General features: G+C 42.2%; 1 protein-coding gene across 1 annotated transcript in view; it reads right to left on the reverse strand.

The window, feature by feature from the left end:
• Positions 1–3,581: 3,581 nt before the first annotated feature.
• The window catches only part of LOC109871283 (vang-like protein 1), a 50,168-nt gene continuing 27,874 nt past the window's right edge, over positions 3,582–25,875 (reverse strand). Inside the window, exons 4-9 of the mRNA XM_020462103.2 lie at positions 20,174–20,605; positions 16,309–16,484; positions 6,822–6,955; positions 5,155–5,320; positions 4,631–4,865; positions 3,582–4,496 (exon numbers count right to left, since the gene is read on the reverse strand). Coding sequence (XP_020317692.1) covers positions 4,236–4,496; positions 4,631–4,865; positions 5,155–5,320; positions 6,822–6,955; positions 16,309–16,484; positions 20,174–20,605 — 1,404 coding nt within the window. The 3' untranslated portion in view covers positions 3,582–4,235. The remainder of the gene's footprint in view (positions 4,497–4,630; positions 4,866–5,154; positions 5,321–6,821; positions 6,956–16,308; positions 16,485–20,173; positions 20,606–25,875) is intronic.

Genomic DNA, 25,875 nt, shown 5'->3' on the forward strand with positions numbered 1-25,875 from the left:
AGATTTTTTTTCTTCCATTAAAATAACATCAGATTGATCAGAAATAAAGTGTAGACATTAATGTTGTAAATGACTATTGTAGCTGGAAAAGGCTGATTTTTAAATGGAATATCTACATAGGCGTACAGAGGTCCATTATCAGCAACCATCACTCCTGTGTTCCAATGACACGTTGTGTTAGCTAATCCATAGTTCGCTAATTTATCCTTTTAAAAGGCTAATTGATCCTTAGAAAACCCTTTTGCAATTATGTTAGCACAGCTGAAAACTGTTGTGCTTCAATAGTCATTTACAACATTAACAATGTCTACACTGTATTTCTGATCATTTTGTCTCATGTATTCTCACTCCATGTTTCACTCTCTCTTTGTCTGTCTCTTTCCCTCCTTGACTCATCCCTCGTTCTCTCTCTCCCTCAGTGGGCAATTAGAAGAGAGAATATGTGAAGTGGCAGGAGAGAGATCCCTGTGTTCTGTAACCCCAGGGTGCAGTAGTGTGAAGGGGGCTTCAGATATGAACTCACTCTCTCTCTCTCGTCTTCAACTGGACAGTGCAGACAGACACTCTCACCCAATAGTCTCACTTACATACTTTCTAGTGCACAGACAAATACAAAGCACCACACACACCAACAATAAAGTAATATGAGAATGTTGAAAATGTTCATACAAATATTTATTTTACAAATTTGAATCTTTATACAGTTATTGTAATTCCATATATGTAAATCTTTTTTAAAAAACACACCAGTGAAAACATGAGACCGAATTGATCAGAACAACATTTAGGATGGCAATTGTGCACTCGCACACACACCATACATTATTGGATGAACATACTTGCATACAATAACAAACACATTGAGCATACATCATATGTGTTTTAAAACAGAGGCACCTTTGTAATGAAGGAGACATACAAGGAGACAAATGCCCTGGTCGAATACTTGAAAAATACATCCTTTCTCCCTTCCTTGAAGTAGTCACATATAGGAATTGGTTAGATTAGGGAAAGCAATTGGTTGGCAACCTTGCTTTGACCTATCCAACACTTATAACCTGTGGTCACCTCAAGATAAAAACTAAAAGGGTGAATTCGAACAGGCAAATATTCACAGCCATAATTTAATCCGTATAAAATCCTCAAAAACATGTAACCTTTTGGTGACAATAATGATTGTACAATTACAATAACAAACAATTTCATTCTAATATAGTCTTGAATAATATGCACATGTAATAGGGAAGATTTGGCTAAAACAATACAATATTAAAACAAACAAATACTGAATATTGAGTTCACAGAGATAAGCATAAAAATCCCATATCTGTGCCAGTTGTACAGCCTCTTTTGTGACTGTAGACTTCCCTCACTATAACGAGACTGTTGTCTGCACTCTGAACATCAATACTGAGGAACATACCATATCAAACAATGTAAAAAAAAAGACATGAGAAATGTATCATTTTGGCCTATTTGAATCACTTTCAGTACATGAAGATGTGTGTATGCAGACTTGGAGACAGTAGAGGAGAAGCTACGGTATCAGATCAGTCAGTCATGTCTGGGACAAAATGCATTACGAGAACCACTTCTCTTTGTGTGTATTCTCCACACTTCTCAAACACTCATAAAATAGGGACGAAGAGAGAGAATATTGTAACATCCTTCTTTAATCTGTTGTCTTCTCTCATATCTGAAGACAAAAAACTTGAGCCTCAATCGGATTCTCTTAGTTTACAAGGTTAGGTTCTGTAGAAATGTAATAATAGCTTTCTTTCATCTGGAGATAAGACACACATATAATGCATGAATACATTTCTTCCGGTCTTACTAGCTTCTTTGTTTGCTCAACTGTAGTATTCCGCAATAGTCCGCTTTGGGTTTGAGCCCAACAGAGTCGGACAACCTCTTACAGATATGTCTAGGAATCCTGGGGAGTACAATAACAGAACCTTTTTCATCCATATAATTCCATAACTATACAGCCAAACTGTACAGCCAGGTAGAAAAGCATCAATCAAATCAAATATAACTTTTAAATAAAAACACAAGACATTACATACAGTTGAAGTCGGAAGTTTACATACACCTTAGCCAAATACATTTAAACTCAGTTTTTCACAATTCCTGACATTTAGTCCTAGTAAAAGTAGTAAAAGTAAATGTTTTAGATCACCAGTTTATGTCAGAATATTAGTAGAGAGAATAATTTATTTAAGCTTTGATTTCTTTCATCACATTCCCAGTGGGTCAGAAGTTTACATATACTCAATTAGTATTTGGTAGCATTGCCTTTAAATTGTTTATCTTGGGTCAAACATTTCAGGAAGTGTTCCACAATCTTCCATTCCTCCTGACAGAGCTGGTGTAACTGAGTCAGGTTTGTAGGCCTCCTTGCTTGCACACATTTTTTCAGTTCTGCCCACAAATTCTCTATAGGATTGAGGTCAGGGCTTCGTGATGGCCACTCCAATACCCTGACTTTGTTGTCCTTAAGCCATTTTGCCACAACTTTGGGAGTATGCTTGGGGTCATTGTCCATTTGGAAGACCCATTTGCGACCAAGCTTTAACTTCCTGACTGATGTCTTGAGATGTTGCTTCAATAGATCCATATAATTTTCCTGGCCCATGATGCCATTGTGAAGTGCACCAGTCCCTCCTGTAGCAAAGCACCCCCACAACATGATGCTGCCACCCCTGTGCTTCACGGTTGGGATGGTGTTCTTCGGCTTGCAAGCCTCCACCATTTTCCCTCCAAACCGAACGATGGTCATTATGGCCAAACAGTTATATTTTTATTTCATCAGACCAGAGGACATTTCTCCAAAGAGTACGATATTTGGCCCCATGTGCAGTTGCAAAACGTAGTCTGGCTTTTTTATGGCGGTTTTGGAGCTGTGGCTTTTTCCTTGCTGAGCGGCCTCTAAGGTTATGTCGATATAGGACTCGTTTTCCTGTGGATATAGATACTTTTGTACCTGTTTCCTCCAGCATCTATACAAGGTCCTTTGCTGTTGTTCTGGTATTGATTTGCACTTTTCGCACCAAAGTACATTCATCTCTAGGAGACAGAACGCATCTTCTTCCTGAGCGGTATGACAGCTGCGTGGTCCCATAGTGTTTATACTTGCAAACTATTGTTTGTACAGATGAACATGGTACCTTCAGGCGTTTGGAAATTGCTCCCAAGGATGAACCAAACTTGTGGAGGTCTATAATTTTTGTGGAGGTCTTGGCAGATTTCTTTAGATTTTCCCATGATGTCAAGCAAAGAGGCACTGAGTTTGAAGGTAGGCCTTGAAATACATCCACAGGTACACCTCCAATTGACTCAAATGATGACAATTAGCCTATCAGAAGCTTCTAAAGCCATGACATCTTCTGGAATTTTCCAAGCTGTTTAAAAGGCACAGTCAACTTAGTGTATGTAAACTTCTGACCCACTGGAATTGTGATACAGGGAATTCTAGGTGAAATAATCTGTCTGTAAACAATTGTTGGAAAAATTACTTGTGTCATGCACAAAGTAGATGTCCTAACCGACTTGCCAAAACTATAGTTTGTTAAGAAGAAATTTGTGGAGTGGTTGAAAAATGAGTTTTAATGACTCCAACCTAAGTGTATGTAAACTTCCGACTTCAACCGTATATAAAAACACACATGTACAATCCATTAACTGTAAAGAAAAGCAATTCTTAGTTTGATAAACCTGAACCTGAACTGTTTGTGAGTATTAGGTAGTATTTCATTCATATTAGCAGGACAGACCATATGAAAATACCCCCCCCACATACGCACACACACACACACACACACACGTGCAAACAGAGGAAGAACAAAATGCGGGAGGGTCATCTACAGTGTATTGAAAACCCGCTGACATAATTCAATGTTCCAGTGTGCCTCAGGACAATAGAAATCAGAGCATGTTCCCTAACGCTCTCCATCGGTCATCTTCACTCCAAAAGAGCCATAGGGCTGGGGATCCCTACCATTTATTAACTATTATATGACCAGCTAACACTTCATCTTGTTACAATATCCAATATGCATCTGTTCATATCAATTACATACAATAACAAATCTCAAAGTAGCCAAAATAATCTTTATAAACACTGGTAATATAAATAGAAGAGAAAAGCAAAATAGCATGAAAGTAAAAGAGGGTTTAAGAAACTGAACACAAAAAAGACAAGTCTAGAATTCCCACAGTTCTTCTACATGCGTCTGTTAGACTGATGTTTCAGATTGGAGACTCAGGGTAAACTTGTGTGACTTTGGATCGACGTACTCCTCGGTCATTCGAATGTAGGGGATGGACTTGACTGTTACCGCTAGGCTGAAGTCTAGACACCTCAGTGAGAAGACTGTGTCCTCCTTTAGACCGCCAGTGACCGCAGCCTCGCTGACCAGAGTCCACTGTCCGGCCATCCAGCGCTCTCGACCATACTGTAGCGTAGGACCAGGGGACAGGTAGGCCTCCAGGAATGCCTGAAGAGACACAGAAGCAGACACACACAATCATATTGCTATAGAGATTGTTATGTTGGGCCAAGGCCAAGAGGTGTCTAGTAGTGATACTGGCCAGGGGATAATCTGGAACCAAGAAGTTGAAGCTTGCCTACCTTGGGGCTCATGTTGTGTGTGAGGCAGAAGGCCAAGTGTCTCTGGATGCTGTCCATGCTGTGGCAGTGCTGCCTTCTGGTGGTTCGGAGGTATTTCTGCAGGGCGCGGGCCATGGAGGGGAAGATGGCCAGGGCCGCTTCCCGTACGTCCATCACATCCCCAGGGGATGCTTTCTGCTCCTCCTGCTGCATCCGCCTCACATGCATGAAGGCCTCCTCCACAGCCACCACCAGCCTAACGTTACAGCAATGTACAGAAAACATTCAGTATACTGTACACTCATCTGTTCTTGCACCCTACAAGTTATAAAAACACAGGCCAACATTTAGCCCTCAATTCTTATGTCCATCTATCGAAACCCTCATCTATATTTTAATCCTTACATTAAGCAGCATACTTATGTATCTTTCATCCATCTTCCTTCCTTTCACACCACCTATTTGTTTTTAAGTCACTCAGTCCCCCCTCCTCCTTCTCCTCCTCTCCTCCCTCTCCCTCTCCTCTCCCTCCCCCTCTCTTTCACCTGGCTCTGCGTTTGCGGACCCGTCGGTCATGGTCGGCCTCTTCGTAGTATAGTTCGTTGTGAGTGGCGTCTCTGCGCCTGGCTGCTGCAGAGATCATGGCCCGCGGCTGACCCCCCACCTGCGATCCCCCCGATCCCCCTGCTGGCCCCGCTGGGTTCACTGGGCCTACAAACAGGAAGCACAGAGGCATGATGGGAAGATCACTGTGTGGCCCAGTCAGCATATTGACAGTAACCCTGGGAAAACACAGATCTTAGTGCGGATTCTGTGTAACATCTAAATATCTCATTAGGCAGTTTCACAATTCAGATCCTTTCACTGTGAGAGTGATTAAATATTTAGCCTCGTAGTCAGACCCGATTATGGTTTAGACAACTGCCAAATGACAACAGAGTTGGCTAAAGCAGAAACTAACACATCTGGCTACCAGGTAGTAAATATTCATATAATTAAAAAAACAAGAACGATCTCCAAACACAATAATACCAGTTGATCATAGAATTCATTTCTCTCTCTCTATGATGAATATCAATAACTAACCCAGAAGTAGTAAAAGCATAAATTAGGGTTCCTGTGGGATATGAATATGGAGGAGTGGAATCTGGTCCATATTTATGAGGGATATGTGTGTATGAGGGTTCAGTACAGTAACCCTGGCAGATACAGGCCAAGAGAGATGAATCATTAACACCAAGGTGTGTGAGTGTGTATATGTGTGTGTGTGTGTGTGTGTGTGTGAGGCTGAACGAAGCACAGGCTTGGTAGCACAGCCTTTTTCCGATTGAGAAATAAATGTTTTATGAAATTTCATTGCAATCCTATTTTTTCTAAATCCCCCAAAATAAATACGGGTGAGTTCCATTAGAGCAGATCTGGGCTGGTTAAAAACACTAGAAACCTAAAGACCCACTCTGCTAGCCTACAGAAACACTGCTGACTTAACTGGAGAACACACTGAGAAAAGGAGGACGAAATACGGACAGACAGAGAGATGAGAGAGAGAAAGAGGAGAGAGAGAGAGACAAAGACAAAGAGATAGCATAGGAATGTGCAGAAGGAGCTAGTGTGATGAATTATTAAAAGGCTGAAATGCAAATGTCTGTGAGGACAATGTACCAGCATACTCCTCTATCAAACTCTGCTACAAAGAACATAGAGAAGAACCATAAAAGCTGTCTCACACTGAGCTGGGAAGTTGGTGTCTGTGCGCATGTGTGTGTGTGTGTGTGTAAAGCATATCTTGAGAATGAAAGTGGTGGTTAGATTGGTGTGTATCTGTGTGTGCATGCTTAGAAGCAGTGTAAACATTGGGGGTGGGGGAAGGGAAGTGAGGCGTGAGGTTAGTAGTGTACACTAGTGAAAAGTGAGAGGGCACACAGATCTTTACTTACTGTCATTGTCCAAAAGGTAAGCTCTCACTTTAGCTTTAAACGCTGCTTAGGGTGGCATGGGAGAGTAGATGAAGAGAGAGCGTCACAACGAAGCAACAAATACGGTAGACAGAGAGCTGAGAGAATGGAGAGACAAAGAATGAAAGACAGACAGTGCTGCACATGAAGATGCCGTTACAAAGAGGAAACGAGAGATGATTGGAGGTCAGACGACACAGGGACACAAACCAAATGTAAGCATTGAGGAACCATAGAAAAACCGTAGGTGTACTAACCGTCCACGGTGTAGACCTTGAGGCCGGCCAGGTGCTTGGCGGCACGGTGCTTGGAGGCGGAGAGAAGGGCAGGGTTATGGAGAGGGAAGTCCCTGTAGTAGAACTCCAGCAGAGACAGCGCTGCCCCCTGAATACTGACACACAGACAGACAGACAGAGAGACAGAGAGAGACAGAGAGACAGAGAGAGACAGAGGTCATGATCAGATGAGCTGATGTTCTTTAAAAAAAATATATGTTTAGAGTTAGATTTTTTGCCAGGAACATATACAGGATGCTACCCTCTACAACATAACCTTCACTCCAAATCAAAAACTCAAAACCTACAACCTGATTTTGGAGAGAATTACGGAATCACCTGGAAGGCTTTACAACTACCAAAGATTATTATTCCAACGCTATACAGCAAATGCTCTGGAAAACAACAGAAACCTGAAAACACCATCCAACCTGGAACTGGGTGAGTAATGTTTAGTCTGAAGCTATATTTTATTTCTAAAAGCCAAGAAGAAAAATACATGACATTACTTTATAAAGACTGAATGCTAAATGAAGGCTGCTAAGCTTGATACAACTTCAATTAGCACTGACGTGTCAAGTGAGAGGTGTCAAAGCCCTTTAGCCCAACAATGGCAGGGGAGTCTACTCCAACCAAATGGAGAGGCCTTAGAAGCTGCCTCTTGCTGTTCAGGGGCAATTAAAAGTTAACGAGGGGTGGAAACTCAGAATACAAGACAATGAGGACTCAAAGTCAGCTAATATACATCTCTATAAGTCTGGAACAGTATTTGTACAGGGTAACCCCAAATAGTTTCAGCTATACTTTCACCTAATCAAAGAATTAGCCCAGTAGGAGAAGCTCTCCCTTGAGAAAGATACCCCCCACCCCAAACGGGTCAGACCAGACCTCTTCATTATATAACCCCACAGACGAGCAACCCCAAGCGGAAAGTCAACCACCCAGCACAGAGTACTACCCCCTCATTGAAATGAAGGATAAATTTACCCAGCTGGAGGTAAGCCGGGTGGAGCTGGAACAGCAGGTGATTACACTCCAGTCAGCACAGACCCAGACAACAGTCCAGCACAACAACATACCCTTAACCAGACCCGGAGAGCTGGAGGTGGAGAGAGACGTATCTGCACTCTGGACTGTGGTGAGACAACTTCAACAAAATAAAAAGCAAGAGCAGGAGATGAAAAGTGCACTAGAGGAGAGGATCAGACTGCTGGAGGAGAGGGTAAGGGGGATGGCGTGTGACAGAGAACAACCCACTAGAGAGGTGGCCACCCCCGCAGAGAAGCCAGCAGAACAGCCCACCTCAGCTCCCGCCAAGTCTCAACACCACAGCAGAACAGTCCACACCAGACCCTGACCATAGCGTCGACATCACAGCAGAACAGACAAATGAGGAACCCCAAGCCCAGGTGATCTCACCCACTCTGGGCACCTCCCCGTCAGCCACCCTGATAGCCCTCCTGACAACCCCCCCACACCCACAACACAGATTGTACTCCTTATGGAATCAAATGGGAAATATATATAAGAAAATAAACTTTTCCCCAAACCTAGTGTGTCTAAACTCTGGTGTCCAAACACCCAGCGCACCCTAGACCTTCTGTCTGAGGACCAACTAGGTTCACCTAGCCACATAATAATACACACAGGCACAAATTACCTGAGAACACAGCAGGAAAAGGGTGGCCACAGCACTGAAGGGAGTGATTGAAAAAGTTTTCTACTTTCCCCGATGCACAAGTGGTTTTCTCCACCCTGGTACCATGAAAAGACTTCCACCCTGCTACCATACAGTGGGTAAACGCAAGTATTACCCGTGACTGTGCCTCAAAACCAAATGTTTTCCTGGCCCACCAATCCACCCTGGACTTGAACAGCCTCTATGACCAGGTCCACCTATACAAGGCAGCAGTGCCCACCTTCGCCTGGACTCTAAAGGACATCGCTCTCAAGCGCAGCCACAACACACAGGAGCAACAGATCAGGACCTACATCCAGACCACAACACCACCAGCCACATACACACCCCCACCCCAACCAATCAACACCCCCCCCAAGTCAACCATGCCCACACCCCATTTAGACCCTCTCAGATCAGATCTATGCCCCTCCTGCCCACCCCATGCACCCCACCCCTCAACATGGAAGTCACACAAACGTCCAGGCCATGAGCAGGCAAACAGGAACAACCCCCACTCTTACACTAGCACAAGCCAATGGCATGTCTGAGGCCAAACCACACAACCGACAACATTGGACACTTCATGGAACACAAAGCTTTCACCATCTCATTCGAGAATATCTAACGCCTGAGGTCATCGAGGAGACGGACCCTAAAAGAGCAGAAACCTGGACTTCATCAAAGAAATCAGAAATACAGACATTGTCATCCTACAAGAAACCTGGTATAGAGGAGACGGACACACTGGTTGCCCTCTAGGTTACAGAGAGCTGGTAGTCCCATCCACCAAACTACCAGTTGTGAAACAGGGAAGGGACTCAGGGGGTATGCTAATTTGGTATAGAGCAGACCTAACTCACTTCATTAAATTAATCAAAACAGGAACATTTGACATTTGTCTAGAAATTCAAAAATAAATTCTCAACAGAGAAAAATGTCCTGTGTGCTACCTATATCCCCCCCCACTAGATCCCCATACATTAATGAAGACAGCTTCTCCATCCTAGAGGGGGAAATCAATAATTTCCAGGCCCAGGGACATGTATTAGTCTGTGGCGACCTAAATGCCAGAACCGGACAAGAACCTGACACCCTCAGCACACAGGAGGACAAACACCTGCCTGGAGGTGACAGCATTCCCTCCCCCATATGCCCCTCTAGGCAATATCACAACATAACAAACAAAAACATGTCACAACTCCTGCAGCTCTGTCGCACGCTGGGTATGTCCATAGACTCTAAACACTTCTGGGAAAATTGGAAACCACTAAACAAACAACAAAGAATTATCTATCCAAAATGGAGATGTATGGGTAAACTAGAGGTTGACCAATTATGATTTTCAACACCGATACCGATTATTGGAGGACCAAAAAAAGCAGATACCGATTAAAAAATATATATAAATATATATATATATTTTTTTTAAATTAAACAAATAAATACATTTTAAAAAATAAAAAAACTGCCAATTTTTATTTATTTGTAATAATGACAATTACAAAAATACTGAATGAACACTTTTATTTTAACTTAATATATCAATTTACATTTTTTTTGCCTCAAATAAATAATGAAACATGAAACATAATGAAACACCAAAAACATTTGGTTTAAATAATGCAAAAACAAAGTGTTGGAGAAGAAAGCAAAAGTGCAATATGTGCCATGTAAAAAAGCTAAAGTTTCATGCTCAGAACATGAGAACATGAGAACATATGAAAGCTGGTGGTTCCTTTTAACATGAGTCTTCAATATTCCTAGGTAAGAAGTTTTAGGTTGAAGTTATTATAGGAATTATAGGACTATTTCTCTCTATACCATTTGTATTTCATATACCTTTGAATATTGGATGTTCTTATAGGCACTTCAGTATTGCCAGTGAAACAGTATAGCTTCCGTCCCGCTCCTCACCCCTACCTGGGCTACCAGGAACACATCGACAACAGCCACCCTCGAAGCATCTTTACACATCGCTCCACAAAAGCCGCGGCCCTTGCAGAGCAAGGGGAACAACTACTCCAAGTCTCAGTGTGTGACGTTTGAAACGCTACTAGCGTGCACCCCGCTAACTAGCTAGCCATTTCACATCAGTTACACCAGCCTAATCTCAGGAGTTGATAGGCTTGAAGTCATAAACAGCTCAATGCTTGAAGCACAGCGCTGCTGGCAAACGCACGAAAGTGCTGTCTGAATGAATGCTTACGAGCCTGCTGCTGCCTACCACCGCTCAGTCAGACTGCTCTATCAAATATCAAATCATAGACTTAATTATAACATAATAACACACAGAAATACGAGCCTTAGGTCATTAATATGGTCGAATCTGGAAACAATCATTTCGAAAATAAAACATTTATTCTTTCAGCGAAATACGGAACCGTTCCGTATATTATCTAACAGGTGGCATTCACAAGTCTAAATATTCCCGTTACATTGCACGACCTTCAATGTTATGTCATAATTACGTACAATTCTGGCAAATTAGTTCGCAACGAGCCAGGCAGCCCAAACTGTTGCATATACCATGACTCTGCGTGCAATGAACACAAGAGAAGTGACACAATTTCCCTAGTTTAAGATTGCCTGCTAACATACATTTCTTTTAACTAAATATGCAGGTTTAAATATATATACACTTCTGTGTATTGATTTTAAGAAAGACATTGATGTTTATGGTTAGGTACATTCGTGCAACGATTATGCTTTTTCCGCAAATGCGCTTTTGTTAAATCATCCCCCGATTGGCGAAGTTGGCTGTCTTTGTTAGGAAGAAATAGTCTTCACAGTTCGCAATGAGCCAGGCGGCCCAAACTGCTGCACATACCCTGACTTTGTTGCACAGAACGCAAGAGAAGTGAAACAATTTCCCTAGTTAAAAGAAATTCATGTTAGCAGGCAATATTAACTAAATATGCAGGTTTAAAAATATATACTTGTGTATTGATTTTAAGAAATACTTTTTTCACGAATGCGCTTTTTAAATCACCCGTTTGGCAAAGTAGGCTATGATTCAATGATAAATTAACAGATATCACATCGATTATATGTGTTACGGATACAGGTATCCTGTGTCTGTGTGTGTGTGTGTGTGTGTATGTGTATGTATCCTGTGTTCTTTTCGCTCCTTCTCCCCTCACAGGTGAAAATCATCACTCCCCAATCAGTCACCAATCCAATCATCAATCAGAAGACACACCTCCTCCTGTTTCCTACCCTATCACAGTTCCTTTCCCTTGGTTTAAAAACCCTATCAGTTGTTTGCTCTAGAGCGCAATCTCTCTGTAAATGCCATGTCTGTAGGTCTGTGTTTCACTCTCTCTTTGTGTATTAACCTCTCTTTTGTTTGAGCACCTCCATAGCACTTTGTCACCACCTGTGAGTATTGTTTTTGGTTATGGTGTTTGCTGGTGGGAAAAGGGGAAACCAAGACAAGTCGCCCATGGGCATACACTACCCGTAGGGTAGACTTTGTTAAATACACTAGTTAGAACTGGGCGGACCACCCACTATTTTTAGTTAGTTAGCTGTTGTTAAATTAGGCTAGTCTAGCTTATTTTTTTTTTGAATAGTTATTGTTTCTTTCCTTGGGTCCAGCTCAGCCCCTTTTCCTGCTCCACCCCCATTACTGTGTGTTTACAAATAAACCTCAGTTGTCCTGGTTATTTCATTCACACTTTTACTTTGTCACTATTATAATTTGCATGAGTTATGTTACGGGTCTCATTACCATCCCCCCCCCTAGACTGTCGGGCCAAAAGGGATTCGTAACAATATGCAACGCAGGACAAGCTAGATAAACTAGTAATATCATCAACCATGTGTAGTTAACTAGTGATCATGTTAAGATTGATTGTTTTTTATAAGATACGTTTAATGCTAGCTAGCAACTTACCTTGGCTCCTTGCTGCACTCGCATAACAGGTAGTCAGCCTGCCACACAGTCTCCTCGTGAAGTGAAATGTAATCGGCCATGATCGGTGTCCAAAAATACAGATTAACAATGGTCATTACGGCCAAACAGTTCTTTTTGTTTCATCAGACCAGAGGACATTTCTCCAAAAAGTACAATCTTTGTCCCCATGTGCAATTTCAAACCGTAGTCTGGCTTTTTTAATGGCGGTTCTGGAGCAGTTGCTTCTTCCTTGCTGAGCGGCATCTCAGGTTATGTCGATATAGGACTCATTTTACTATGGATATAGATACTTTTGTACCGGTTTCCTCCAGCATCTTCACAAGGTCCTTTGCTGTTTTTCTGGGATTGATTTGCACTTTTCGCACCAAAGTACATTCATCTCTAGGAGACAGAACGCGTCTCCTTCCTGAGCGCTATGACGGCTGCGTGGTCCCATGGTGTTTATACTTGCGTACTATTGTTTGTACAGAATGTGGTCCATTCAGGCATTTGGAAATTGCTGAAAAGGATGAACCAGACTTGTGGAGTTCTACTTTTTTTTATCTGCGGTCTTGGCTGATTTCTTTTGATTTCCCCATGATGTCAAGCAAAGATGCACTGAGTTTTAAGGTAGGCCTTGAAATACATCCACAGGTACACCTCCAATTAGCCTATCAGAAGCTTGTGACGCCATGACATTTTCTGGAATTTTCCAAGCTGTTTAAAGGCACAGTCAACTTAGTGTATGTAAACTTCTGACCCACTGGAATTGTGATAAGGTGAATTCTAATAATCTGGTATAATCTGTCTGTAAACAATTGTTGGAAAAATTACTTGTCATGCACAAAGTAGATGTCCTAACCAACTTGCCAAAGCTATAGTTTGTTAACAAGACATTTGTGGAGTGGTTGAAAAACTAGTTTTAATGACTCCAACCTAAGTGTATGTAAACTTCCGACTTCAACTGTATTTCCCTCAGATTACACAGAACCACAAAGAATTTGAAAACAAACCCGAATTTGATAAACTCCCATATCTACTGGGTGAAATACCAGTGTGACATAACAGAAGCAAGATTTGTGACCTGTTGCCACAAGAAAAGGTCAACCAGTGTAAATTACAACCCATATTTATTTACAACACTGTGTATATATATATATATATATACACACACACACTGACATTTGTAATGTCTTTTTTTTGAACTTCTGTGAGTAATGTTTACTGTTCATTTATTGTTTATTATCTACTTCACTTGCTTTGGCAATGTTATCATGTTTCCCATGCCAATAAAGCCCCTTGAGAGAGAAGAGAGGCATAAGGAGGGTAGAGAGAAGCTGGATTATAAAAAAAAAAAGGTCAGGAAAGAAGTAGATAGTCCATTATAGCATGCCTCATATCTACACTACTCCCCCAGACCAGACGACTGCAGACCAGGGCTATGTCATACAGTGCTCCCTACATTCATTTCACATTTCCACAAACTTCAAAATGTTTCCTTTCAAATGCTATCAAGAATATGCATATCCTTGCTTCACGTCCTGAGCTACAGGCAGTTAGATTTGGGTATGTGATTTTAGGAGATTTTTTTTTTTGAAGGGTCCAATCCTTTAATGGTTCCTCTGTTGGTGCCACAAAGCTTTGCTTCTTGCACTGTAATATGAGTAGGATCTTGATTTCAGTAACTTTCTTATTAAATGTATGAACATTGTCAAATATAAATTTGAACAAAAAATATATATTTGGCAAAATGTTGTCTATATTGAACATAAATCTTTAGTGCATATGAAAGTTCCAGAGTGGGATCTCCGCTACGTTTAGAGTTATGATCCAATTTGTCAGCATTACCAACAGAGTGAATGGGAAAACGGATTCAAAATGGTGGCCCTTTGTGATTTGCAATGATACAATTAAAAGTAGGGCTGTGATTGGTATATTAGGCAATGTAACCAACGTACACTACCGTTCAAAAGTTTGGGGTCACTTCGAAATGTCGTCCATTAAAATAACATCAAATTGATCAGAAATGCAGTGTAGACATTGTTAATGTTGTAAATGACTATTGTAGTTGGAAACGGCAGATTTAATGGAATTTCTACATAGGTGTACAGAGGTCCATTATCAGCAACCATCACTGTGTTCCAATGGCACGTTGTGTTAGTTAATCCAAGTTTATCATTTTAAAAGGCTTGATCGTTAGAAAACGCATTTGCAATTAAGTTGGATCAGCTGAAAACTGTCGTTCTGATTAAAGAAGCAAAACTGGCCTTTAGACTAGTTGAGTATCTGGAGCATCAGCATTTGTGGCTTCGATTACAGGCTCAAAATGGCTAGAAACAGAACTTGCTTCTGAAACTCTATTCTTGTTCTGACAATTGAAGGCTATTCCATGTGAGAAATTGCCAAGAAACTGAAGATCTTGTGCAACACTGTACTACTCCCTTCACAGAACAGCACAAACTGGCTCTAATCAGAATAGAAAGAGGAGTGGGAGGCCCCGGTGAACAACTGAGCAAGAGGACAAGTACATTAGAGTGTCTAGTTTAAGAAACAGACGCCACACAAGTCCTCAACTGGCAGCTTTATTAAATAGCACCCACAAAACACCAGTCTCAACGTCAACAGTGAAGAGGAGACTCCGGGATGCTGGCCTTCTAGGCAGTTGCAAAGAAAAAGCCATTTCTCAGACTGGCCAATAAAAAATTAAGATGGGCAAAAGAACACAGACACTGGACAGAGGAAATCTGCCTAGAAGGCCAGCATTCCGGAGTCGCCTCTTCACTGTTGATTTTAAAACTAGCAGAAATCCCACTCTAGAACGTTGATATGTCAGTAATAATAAAATATATTTTCAAGATTCATGTTGACATTCAATATTCATTACAAAAAAATGTTTTAAATCAAAATACTACTTGTAAAGTACAAGCCGTAAGGCTTCATATGACACCAACTATTAAATTGTGCACCTACAGATTAAACATTATGGAGACTTAAAGGAGGCCTGGGTAAGGCCTAAATGTCACAAATACTCCAACTTCAATCAATTCTCTCAATTACGCTTTAAGATACAAATTGCAAATATGTCAACAATCCATGGAGTGGGTTTTATTTTGGGTTGCACTGACAAGGCATTTATCATTTGTCCACTGCTGTTAATTCTGCGTATTGATTGAACAAATAATAAAAACATTAAGAAAAATCATGATGTTTTGTTCTAGTTTGAGGAATCATCCAGCACAGCTCTGGGTAGAAGTTGTCCTAAGGCACAGATCTAGGATAAGTTTGTCTTCCACAAACCCTAACTGTTAAAAAAAGCTGGCCTTAGATCAGTTACTAGAGAGAGAATTCATCATAATCAATCAAAACGGCCCCCTTTTCTCAGGCCCCTGCCCCAATTCCCAGAACAGCCCCCCTGAGTGAAAGGACTGGAGCATTCTGGGTGATTTAGTAACTAAAATACTGCCACTCTTCCCCTTGGACATAAGTCTCCAATTACTCAGTGTACACACACACACACACGTGTATGGGTGGGGGGCATTCTGAAGGCATTCTTTAATAGTCTGATTATCCGTAGATGTTTCTGCTAGCTGATTGATCAGCTGACTGCCTTCTGCTAAGTGGCAGTCAGCTAGTGGACACAACAGGGTTACTCAGAACATCAGGGCCACAATAAGTACACCAGCCAGATCCCTGAGGCTCTACTGTTGTACACAGACAGAGTTCATATTGCTGGAAGATCAATGACTTTGCTACAGTCAGCTGCATCATTTTAGCAAGAGATTGTAGCAGCATGGATTTGCTTGATTTGTTAAGATGCTTATGAAATGATTGAATTTCTCAACATCATATTTCAGTTGGTTTTGAGTGTGTGGATGTGAGTGTGTGTGTATTACCTGAGCTGTCCCAGGTTGTAGTAGCGTGTCTCTCCGTCAGTGGAGCGTATAACACACAGGCTGTAGCAGGGCTGGATCTGTCTGAGCTCCAGCAGAACAATGGCCAGGTAGTGGACAAACAGCAGAGAGTCCACCAGAGACACAGCAAACTGGACGATACCCTGGTAGTCCTCATCCTGGAAACACATAGTTAACACACACACACACACACGTTTGCAAGTTGCATGAAAAAGCTCATCCAGAGGTGGCCGGGGACTTTAATGCAGGGAAACTTAAATCCTTTTGACCTAATTTCTACCAGCATGTTACATGTGTAACCAGAGGTAAAAAAATAAATAAATAAAAACTCTAGACCACCTTAACTCCACACACAGAGATGCATACAAAGCTCTCCCTCACCCTCCATTTGACAAATCTGACCATAATTCTATCCTCCTGATTCCTGCTTACAAGCAAAAACTAAAGCAGGAAGTACCAGTGACTAGATCAACATGTAAGTGGTCAGATGACGCAGATGCTAAGGTACAGGACTGTTTTGCTAGCACAGACTGGAATATGTTCCGGGATTCCTCCGATGGCATTGAGGAGTACACCACATTGGTCACTGGCTTCATCAATAAGTGCATTGATTACATCGTCCCCACGGTGACCGTACATACATACCCCAACCAGAAGCCATGGATTACAGGCAACATCCACACTGAGCTAAAGGGTAGAGCTGCCGCTCTCAAGGAGCGGGACTCTAACCCGGAAGCTTATAAGAAATCCTTCTATGCCCTCAGATGAACCATCAAACAGGCAAAGCGTCAATACAGGACTAAGATTGAATCGTACTACTCCAGCTCTGACGCTCATCGGACGTGGCAAGGCTTGCAAATTATTACGGACAACAAAGGGAAGCACAGCCGTGAGCTGCCCAGTGACACGAGCCTACCAGACGAGCTAAATGACTTCTATGTTCGCTTGAAGGCAAGCAACACTGAAGCATGCATTTAAGCACCAGCTGTTCCAGACAACTGTGTGATTTCATTTATTTAACCTTTATTTAACTAGGCGTGTGATCACGCTCTCCATAGACGATATGAATAAGACCTTTAAACAGGTCTAAGTTCACAAGGCCGCAGGGCCAGACAGATTACCAGGAAGGGTACTCTGAGCATGCGTTAACCAACTGGCATTGAGAGCATCCTGTCGGGCTGTATCACCGCCTGGTACGGCAACTGCACCGCCCACAACCGCAGGGCTCTCCAGGGGGTGGTGCGGGGGCAAACCACCTGCCCTCCAGGACACCTACAGTACCCGATGTCACAGGAGGCCAAAAAGTTCACCCAAGCCACTGCTTGACACCCCGCTACCATCCAGAAGGCGAGGTCAGTACAGGGACCTCAAAGCTGGGACCGAGAGACAGAAGCCGTTTTTCAATCTCAAGGCCATCAGACTGTTAAACAGCCATCACTAAAACAGAGAGGCTGCTGCCTACATACAGACTTGAAATCATTGGTCACTTTAAAAAATGGATCTCTAGTCACTTTAATAATGGCACTTTAATAATGTTTACATATCTTGCATTACTCATCTCATATGTATATATTGTATTTTATACCATCTATTGCATCTTGCCAATGCCACTCGGTCATCGCTCATCCATATATGTACATATTCTTATTCCATCCCTTTAGATTGTGTGTATTAGGTAGTTGTGGAATTGTTAGATTACTTGTTAGATATTACTGCACTGTCGGAACTAGAAGCACAAGCATTTCGCTACACTCACATTAAAAACTTCTTAGGGCTGAGATCCCGCTAACGGGATCGACATGACAACGTCTGTAGAAAAGCAATGGAACGCAAGCTAACTCTCAAGTGAACGAGCGTCACGAGCTAGTGCCAGACCACTGACTCAAAGGGCCCTTATGAGCCCCTCCTTTACAGTAGAAGCATCAAACAGGGTTCTGAAGACTGTTGACATCTAGTGGAAGCCTTAGGAAGTGCAACATTACCAATATCCCACTGTATCTTCAATAGGGAATGAGTTGAAAAACAACCAACCTCAGATTTCCCACTTCCTTATGAGTTCTGTTATATACTCACAGACATTATTCAAACAGTTGTAGAAACTTCAGAGTGTTTTCTATCCAAATATACTAATAATCTGCATATATTAGCAACTGGGACTGAGTAGCAGGCAGTTTACTCTGGGCACCTTATTCATCAAAGCTACTCAATACTGCCCCCAGCCATAAGAAGTTAACATCTGCTAACCATGTGTATGTGACCAAATAAAATGGCATTTGAAGTGTCTTCACTGACATTTTCAACCTGTCCCTGACTGAGTCTGTAATACCAACATGTTTCAAGCAGACCACCATAGTCCCTGTGCCCAAGTACACAAAGGTAATCTGTCTAAATTACTACTGACCTGTAGCACTCACGTCTGTAGCCATGATGTGCTTTGAAAGGTCATGGCTCACATCAATAACACTATCCCAGAAACCCTAGACCCACTCCAATTTGCATACCGCCCCAACAGATCCACAGATGACGCAATCTCTATTGCACTCCACACTGCCCTTTCCCACCTGGACAAAAGGAACACCTACGTAAGAATTCCGTTCATTGACTACAGCTCAGCGTTCAACACCATAGTGCCCTCAAAGCTCATCAATAAGCTAAGGACCCTGGGACTAAACACCTCCCTCTGCAACTGGATCCTGGACTTCCTGAAGGGCCGCCCCCAAGTGGTAAGGGTAGGTAACAACATCTGCCACGCTGATTCTCAACACAGGGGCCCCTCAGGTGTGCATGCACAGTCCCCTCCTGTACTCCCTGTTCACCCAGGACTGCATGGCCAGGCACGATTCCAACACCATCATTAAGTTTGTAGACGACAACAGTGGTAGGCCTGATCACCGACAACAATGAGACAGCCTATACGGAGGTCATCAGAGACCTGGAAGTGTGGTGCCAGGACAAGAACCTGTCCCTCAACGTGATCAAGACAAAGGAGATGATTGTGGACTAATGAACTATCATGGTCCAAACATACCAAGACAGTCGTGAAGCGGGCACAACAACGCATATTCCCCCTCAGGAGACTGAAAAGATTTGGCATTCTCAAAAGTTGTACCATCGAGAGCATGGTTCAACTGGTTGCATCACCGCCTGGTATGGCAACTGCATGGCCTCTGACCGCAAGGCACTACAGAGGGTAGTGTGAACGGCCCAGTACATCACTGGGGCTAAGCTTCCTGCCAACCAGGACCTCTATACCAGGCGGTGTCAGAGGAAGGCCCTAAAAATTGCCAAAGACTCCAGCCATCCTAGTCATAGACCGTTCTCTCTGCTACCGCACGGCAAGCGGTACCGGAGCACCAAGTCTAGGTCCAAAAGGTTAATTAACAGCTTCTACCCCCATGCCATAAGACTCCTGAACAGCTAATCAAATGGCTACCTGGACTATTTGCATTGACCCCCCCCCCCCCCATTTTTACGCTGCTGCTACTCTGTTTGTCTATGCACAGTCACTTTACTTTTACCTCTACCTACATTTACATATTACTCCAATTACCTCAACTACCTATCGACTCTGTACCGACATCCCCTGTATATAGCTTCGCTACCATTATTTGATTGTTGCTCTTTAACTATTTGTTATTTTTCTAGTTTCTTATTATTATTGTTTTTATTAAATTTTTTACTTCAGTTTATTTTAGTAAATACATTAACACTTATTTTTCTTTAAATTGCATTGTTGGTTAAGGGCTTGTAAGTAAGCATTTCACTGTACGTCTACACCTGTTGTATTTGGTGCATGTGACAAATACCATTTGATTTACACACACGCACGTTTATGAAACATACACACCTGTGAGTCGAGGATGCGGACCCCATAGAACAGCCAGTAGGAGATTGTGAGCAGCAGTGTGAGCATGGCCAGGAGGGCTCGGTACACACACACCCTGGGCAGGCTGGCACGGGCCTGGCGCAGGAAGATCGCCCACACAGCTAGCAGAAGGATGAGAAGTTTACAGGACACAGAGAGGAAGAGGCCCTCACAGGCTGAGCCACAGGCCTGCAGCCTGGCCGGCCACAGCACCGCCGGGAGGACCAGGAAGGCCAGGGGGGTGGCCAGGACCAGTAGCCCCACACAGAGGCCCAGAGCTAGGGGAGCGTAACGCCGACAGCCCTGCCCCAGGCCGTCCTCTGACCTCTTCCCCAGACCAACCACCTCCTCCTGGGATAGACTAAGCTCTGAGGTGCCAGTCACCGCCGTGGTGGTTTCCCCCCAGTTATCATCCTAAAAGAGAGAGGGGAGGGAGATAGAGGGAGAGGACAGAGAAAAGAGATTAAAACATAGCATATGGTTGATAGCACAGACACATCCAGAGAAGAGAGGTGGAGGAAGAGTGAGAGAGGAAGAGAGTGAAAACAGAAGATGGAAAAGGAAAGGAATAGTCTCTGTGGAGGGATGTGAGAGACAAACCAAAGTAACAAATACACACTAGTTGATAGATACACATAAATGCTGGTTTTATTCCATTCTCTGTCTCTGCTACACACAAAGACAGACAGACTAGAGATACACTGACTAAATCCCTTGAGGTTTACCGCAAACATCCCATCCGTCATTCTATTTAAAGAAGCCTTCGGTTTTCCTGGGGTTCTGTGTTGTGACAGGCTTTCAGCTCTCCACTGATCCACATAGAGGAAGACAGTACACATTCAGACTGCTCATCATGACCAGGTAGGGATGACACAGATGCGCACACACACACACACACACACACACACACACGCATCTCAATCACAATAAGGCTGATGTTATGCAGGTCTAGCATTGCAAATTAAGAGTCAAATCTCCTCTTCCTGCTCAGGATGGAGATTAAACATAAATGTGCCATAAGCGGAAGGAGCACAGCGAGAGACTGATTAAAGACCTGAGTAACAGCTGCTTAATAACCCTCTGTGGTTCACTGTTTTTGCCTGTTTTTGCCTATACACCATCATCCCCTTCCTTTAATTCAACTTTGCCAAACAGGAGATGAGTGGGGGGGGGTGAACAAGAGAGGGGGTGAGAAAGACACAAAATGTTAGGAAAAGAGAGAGAAGAGGAGAACGATGGAGAGAGCGACAGAGAATGGAGATAAACATGAACCTGGTGACCCCTATTTGAGAGAGTGATGGGTCAGCTCTTTTAAAATAATCTTAACGCTAGAACTGCCAAGATGGTCAATCCGACCATTTTAAATCTTGTCATTTCAATAACTTCATTTCACTAAAAACCTTGAACCCACCTGTCCCCGACTTTTCCTAAATGTGTGCATTTTAAACTTGATCAGTACTTTCAGACAAATATAACAAAAAAAGACAAAAACTTTCAGCATTTTATCCTCAAAGCACCATGATGGTCATTTGACCGTATGCATATTTAACAGGAGAATAGCTGGGCCTTGAGGAGCACCAATAGCCACCTGTCTAATAAATCCATTCAACTAGAAAAGTCAGGTCTCGTTGGACCCCTTTTTGGTTGTGTTTATGGTAACATTAGTATACCAAAATGTACATATTTGAAAGAACATACACATTTTCATTTGTTCATGTTACTGTGCAGGCTTTACGTAAAAACAAAAAAAGCACCAAAAACTGAATTTAAAGTGGAACATCTATTTCATTGGTGGAGTGCCTTTGTTACAACTATGAAACAAAAGAATGTGCATTGTAACACAGTAAAATATCATTTTTTATAAACGACAAAACAAATAAATACCCAAACTGCCAGACACCCGGTCAATGAAGAAAATATCAGTAGGCGCCAAGCAGTGCTTGTGAATAGTGAAAATCAGCACACATGTTTTGGTCACATTGTTATAACCCGGAAGCTTATAAGAAATCTCGCTATGCCCTCCGACGAACCATCAAACAGGCAAAGCGTCAATACAGGACTACGGTCGAGTCGTACTACACCGGCTCTGACACTCGTTGAATGTGGCAAGGCTTGCAAACCATTATAGACTACAAAGGGAAGCACAGCCGAGAGCTGTCCAGTGACACGAGCCTACCAGATGAGCTAAATTACTTTATGCTCACTTGGAGGCAAATAACACTGAAACATGCATGAGAGCACCAGCTGTTCCGGAAGACTGTGTGATCACTCTCTCAGCAGCTGATGTGAGACCATCAAACAGGTCAACATTCACAAGGCCACAGGGACAGACGGATTGCCAGGACGTGTACTGCAAGCATACACTGACCAACTGGCAAATGTCTTCACTGACATTTTCAACCTCTCACTGTTCGAGTCTGTAATACCAACATGTTTTAAGCAGACCACCGTAGTGCCGGTGCACAAGAACCCGAAGGTAACCTGACTAAATGACGACCGACCCATAGCACTCACACCTGTAGCCATGAAGTGCTTTGAAAGGCTGGTCAAGGCTCACATCATCAACATTATCCCAGAAACCCTAGACCCACTCCAATTTGAATACTGCCCCAATAGATCCACAGATGATATAATCTATATTGCACTCCACACTGCCCTTTCCCACCTGGACAAAAGGAACACCTATGTGAGAATGTTATTCATTGACTACAGCTCAGGATTCAACACCATAATGCCCTCAAAGCTCATCAATAAGCTAAGGACCCTGGGACTAAACATCTCCCTCTGCAACTGGATCCTGGACTTCCTGACCGGCCGCCCCCCAGGGAGGTAAGGGCAGGTACAGTTGAAGTCGGAAGTTTATAGAAAAGTTTGTCAGCTCACTTCTCTCTCTTTACATTTGAGGTTCTGGGTGTTTGTGACCATTAACAAATCTCTTCTCTTATGTGTGTTTGTACAATTGAAGTCGGAAGTTTACATACACTTAGGTTGGAGTAATTTAAAACTCGTTTTTCAACCACTCCACAAATATCTTGTTAACCGAGTAGGACATCTTTGTGCATGACAAGTAATTTTTCCAACAACTGTTTACAGACAGATTATTTCACTTACATTTCACTGTATCACAATTCCAGTGGGTCAGAAGTTTACATACACTAAGTTGACTGTGCCTTTAAACAGCTTGGAATATTCCAGAAAATTATGTCAAGGCTTCAGAAGCTTCTGATAGGCTAATTGACATAATTTGAGTCAATTGGAGGTGTACCTATGGATGCATTTCAAGGCCAGCCTTCAAACTCAGTACCTCTGATTGACATCATTGGGAAATCAAAAGAAATCAGCCAAGACCTCAGAAATTTTAGACCTCCATTAATCCTTGGGAGCAATTTCCAAATGCCTGAAGGTACCACGTTCATCTGTACAAACAATAGTACGCAAGTATAAACACCATGGGACCACGCAGCTGTCATACCGCTCAGGAAGGAGATGCGTTCTGTCTCCTAGAGATGAACGTACTTTGGTGCAAAAAGTGCAAATCAATCCCAGAACAACAGCAAAGGAACTTGTATAGATGCTGGAGGAAAGTCCTATATCAACAAAACCTGACAGGCCACTCAGCAAGGAAGAAGCCACTGCTCCAAAACCACCATAAAAACCCAGACTACAGTTTGCAACTGCAAATGGGGACAAATATCATACTTTTTGGAGAAATGTCCTCTGGTATGATGAAACAAAATAGAGCTGTTTGGCCATAATGACCATCGTTATGTTTGGAGGAAAAAGGGGGAGACTTGCAAGCTGAAGAACACCATCCCAACCGTGAAGCACAGGGGTGGCAGCATCATGTTGTGGGGGGTGCTTTGCTCCAGGAGCGATAGGTGCACTTCACAAAATAGATGGCATCATTAGGCAGGAAAAGTATGTGGATATATTGAAGCAACATCTCAAGACATCAGTCAGGAAGTTAAAGCTTTAGAGCTTTAGAGTCCATAGAATAGACAAGGCCTATTCTATGCAAGGGATATTATTGCATGTTTTGATAAATTTAAGCAAAAGGAAATGACGAAGAACATGGGGAGAGAACTCAGGAACACAGATTTTGGAATGAATGATCACTTCCCCACCGAGATAAATGAAAGGAGAAAAAAAACTCTATCCCATCATGAAGGAAAAGCATTGCCTGAGTCTCCATGGTGATGGATAAACTTTATATCAACGGGCAATTGTTTCAGGACTCTAGAGTAACTCCCTGGTTATTTTAATTTAATGTTTAAAACTGAGTTTGTGTGTTGTAGTGTATCATGACAACTTCAACTATAACGAATACATGCTCTATTGATCTCCACTTGATAAGGAAAGGGTTGCATATAGCTCAGGTTAATGTATGTAGCCTTCCTAACAAAATGCATGAGGTTTTTAACTTGGTCAACATAAATAATATTCATATTTTGGCTTTGACCGAAACGCATTTAACGCATGTAAATGATGGGCAAATTAACATTCAAGGATATAGTCTACTGAGAAGAGACAGGAATAGGAATGGTGGGGGTGTTGCACTGTATCTTCAGAATCATATACCTTTTAAGAGGAGGGATGACCTTAATGTAGGTCAAATAGAGGCACTATGGGCTCAAGTACATCTGCCTCACCAGGCAGCCATATATTGGTAGGATGTGTGTATAGACCTCCTAGCTCTAAGGTGTCCTATCTGGATGACTTAAGCACTGGGTTTGACCAGGCCACAGACAGCAACAAAGATTGATTTATCTTGGGTGATTTTAATATAAACTGGAAGGATCACAATAATTCGAATAGAACAAAATTGCTGAAATATGCTAAGAATTGTGGTTTGAAACAAATGGTTAATGATACTACTAGATCTCCAATTAAGTTGGGTCATCGTTCAGACACATGCATTGATCAGATTTTCTGTAATATACCATTGCAATGCTTAAAAGCCAGATCAATGCCAGTGGGCTGGACAGACCATAATATTGTGACCATAACCATGAACACCAAGGTTCCAAAGAAACCCCCTAGGATTGTGGTCAAAAGAAATATTAAAACATTTAAACATTTAGTCATTTCTAAATGATTTGGCTGCTGTACCCTGGGAGCTGATTTATCTAGAGGATGATTTAAATCACGCTACAGAATGTTTTATTGATTTGCTCATTGAGGTAATGGACCATCATGCCCCTATAAGAAAGAGTACAGTTGGTCCCGTCCATCTCCATGGATTGATGATGAACTGGGTGAGGCTTTTTCTCAAAGAAATATGGCAAAAGTCTTAGCAGCCAAATCAGAACTAGAAATTGATGAACAGAATTATAGAACATTACGTAATTATGCAGTTAAATTGAATCGAAAGAAAAAAAAGTTAATTTACAACAATGCTTTTATTAAATTGTAAAAATTTTTCTAAAAAGGTATGGAACACAGTTAAGGGCTTACTTGGTACATCTATCTCATCGTGTGGAGGTTGACGGGAGAATAATAACAAAACCAGTTGATATTGCCAATCGTTTTGCTGATTTTTTAAAACAGAAAATTAAATTACTGAGCAACAAGCTATTGTCCAATGTATTGATGATCATATTATGAGCAATAACATCTGCTCTTTTAGTCTACAAAAGGTGTCAGTGGAGGAGGTGTCAAACCTATTGAAGTCATTACCTGATGGT

The sequence above is a fragment of the Oncorhynchus kisutch genome, linkage group LG26 (genome assembly GCF_002021735.2).
Source record: "Oncorhynchus kisutch isolate 150728-3 linkage group LG26, Okis_V2, whole genome shotgun sequence".
NCBI classification, from domain to species: Eukaryota; Metazoa; Chordata; class Actinopteri; order Salmoniformes; family Salmonidae; genus Oncorhynchus; species Oncorhynchus kisutch.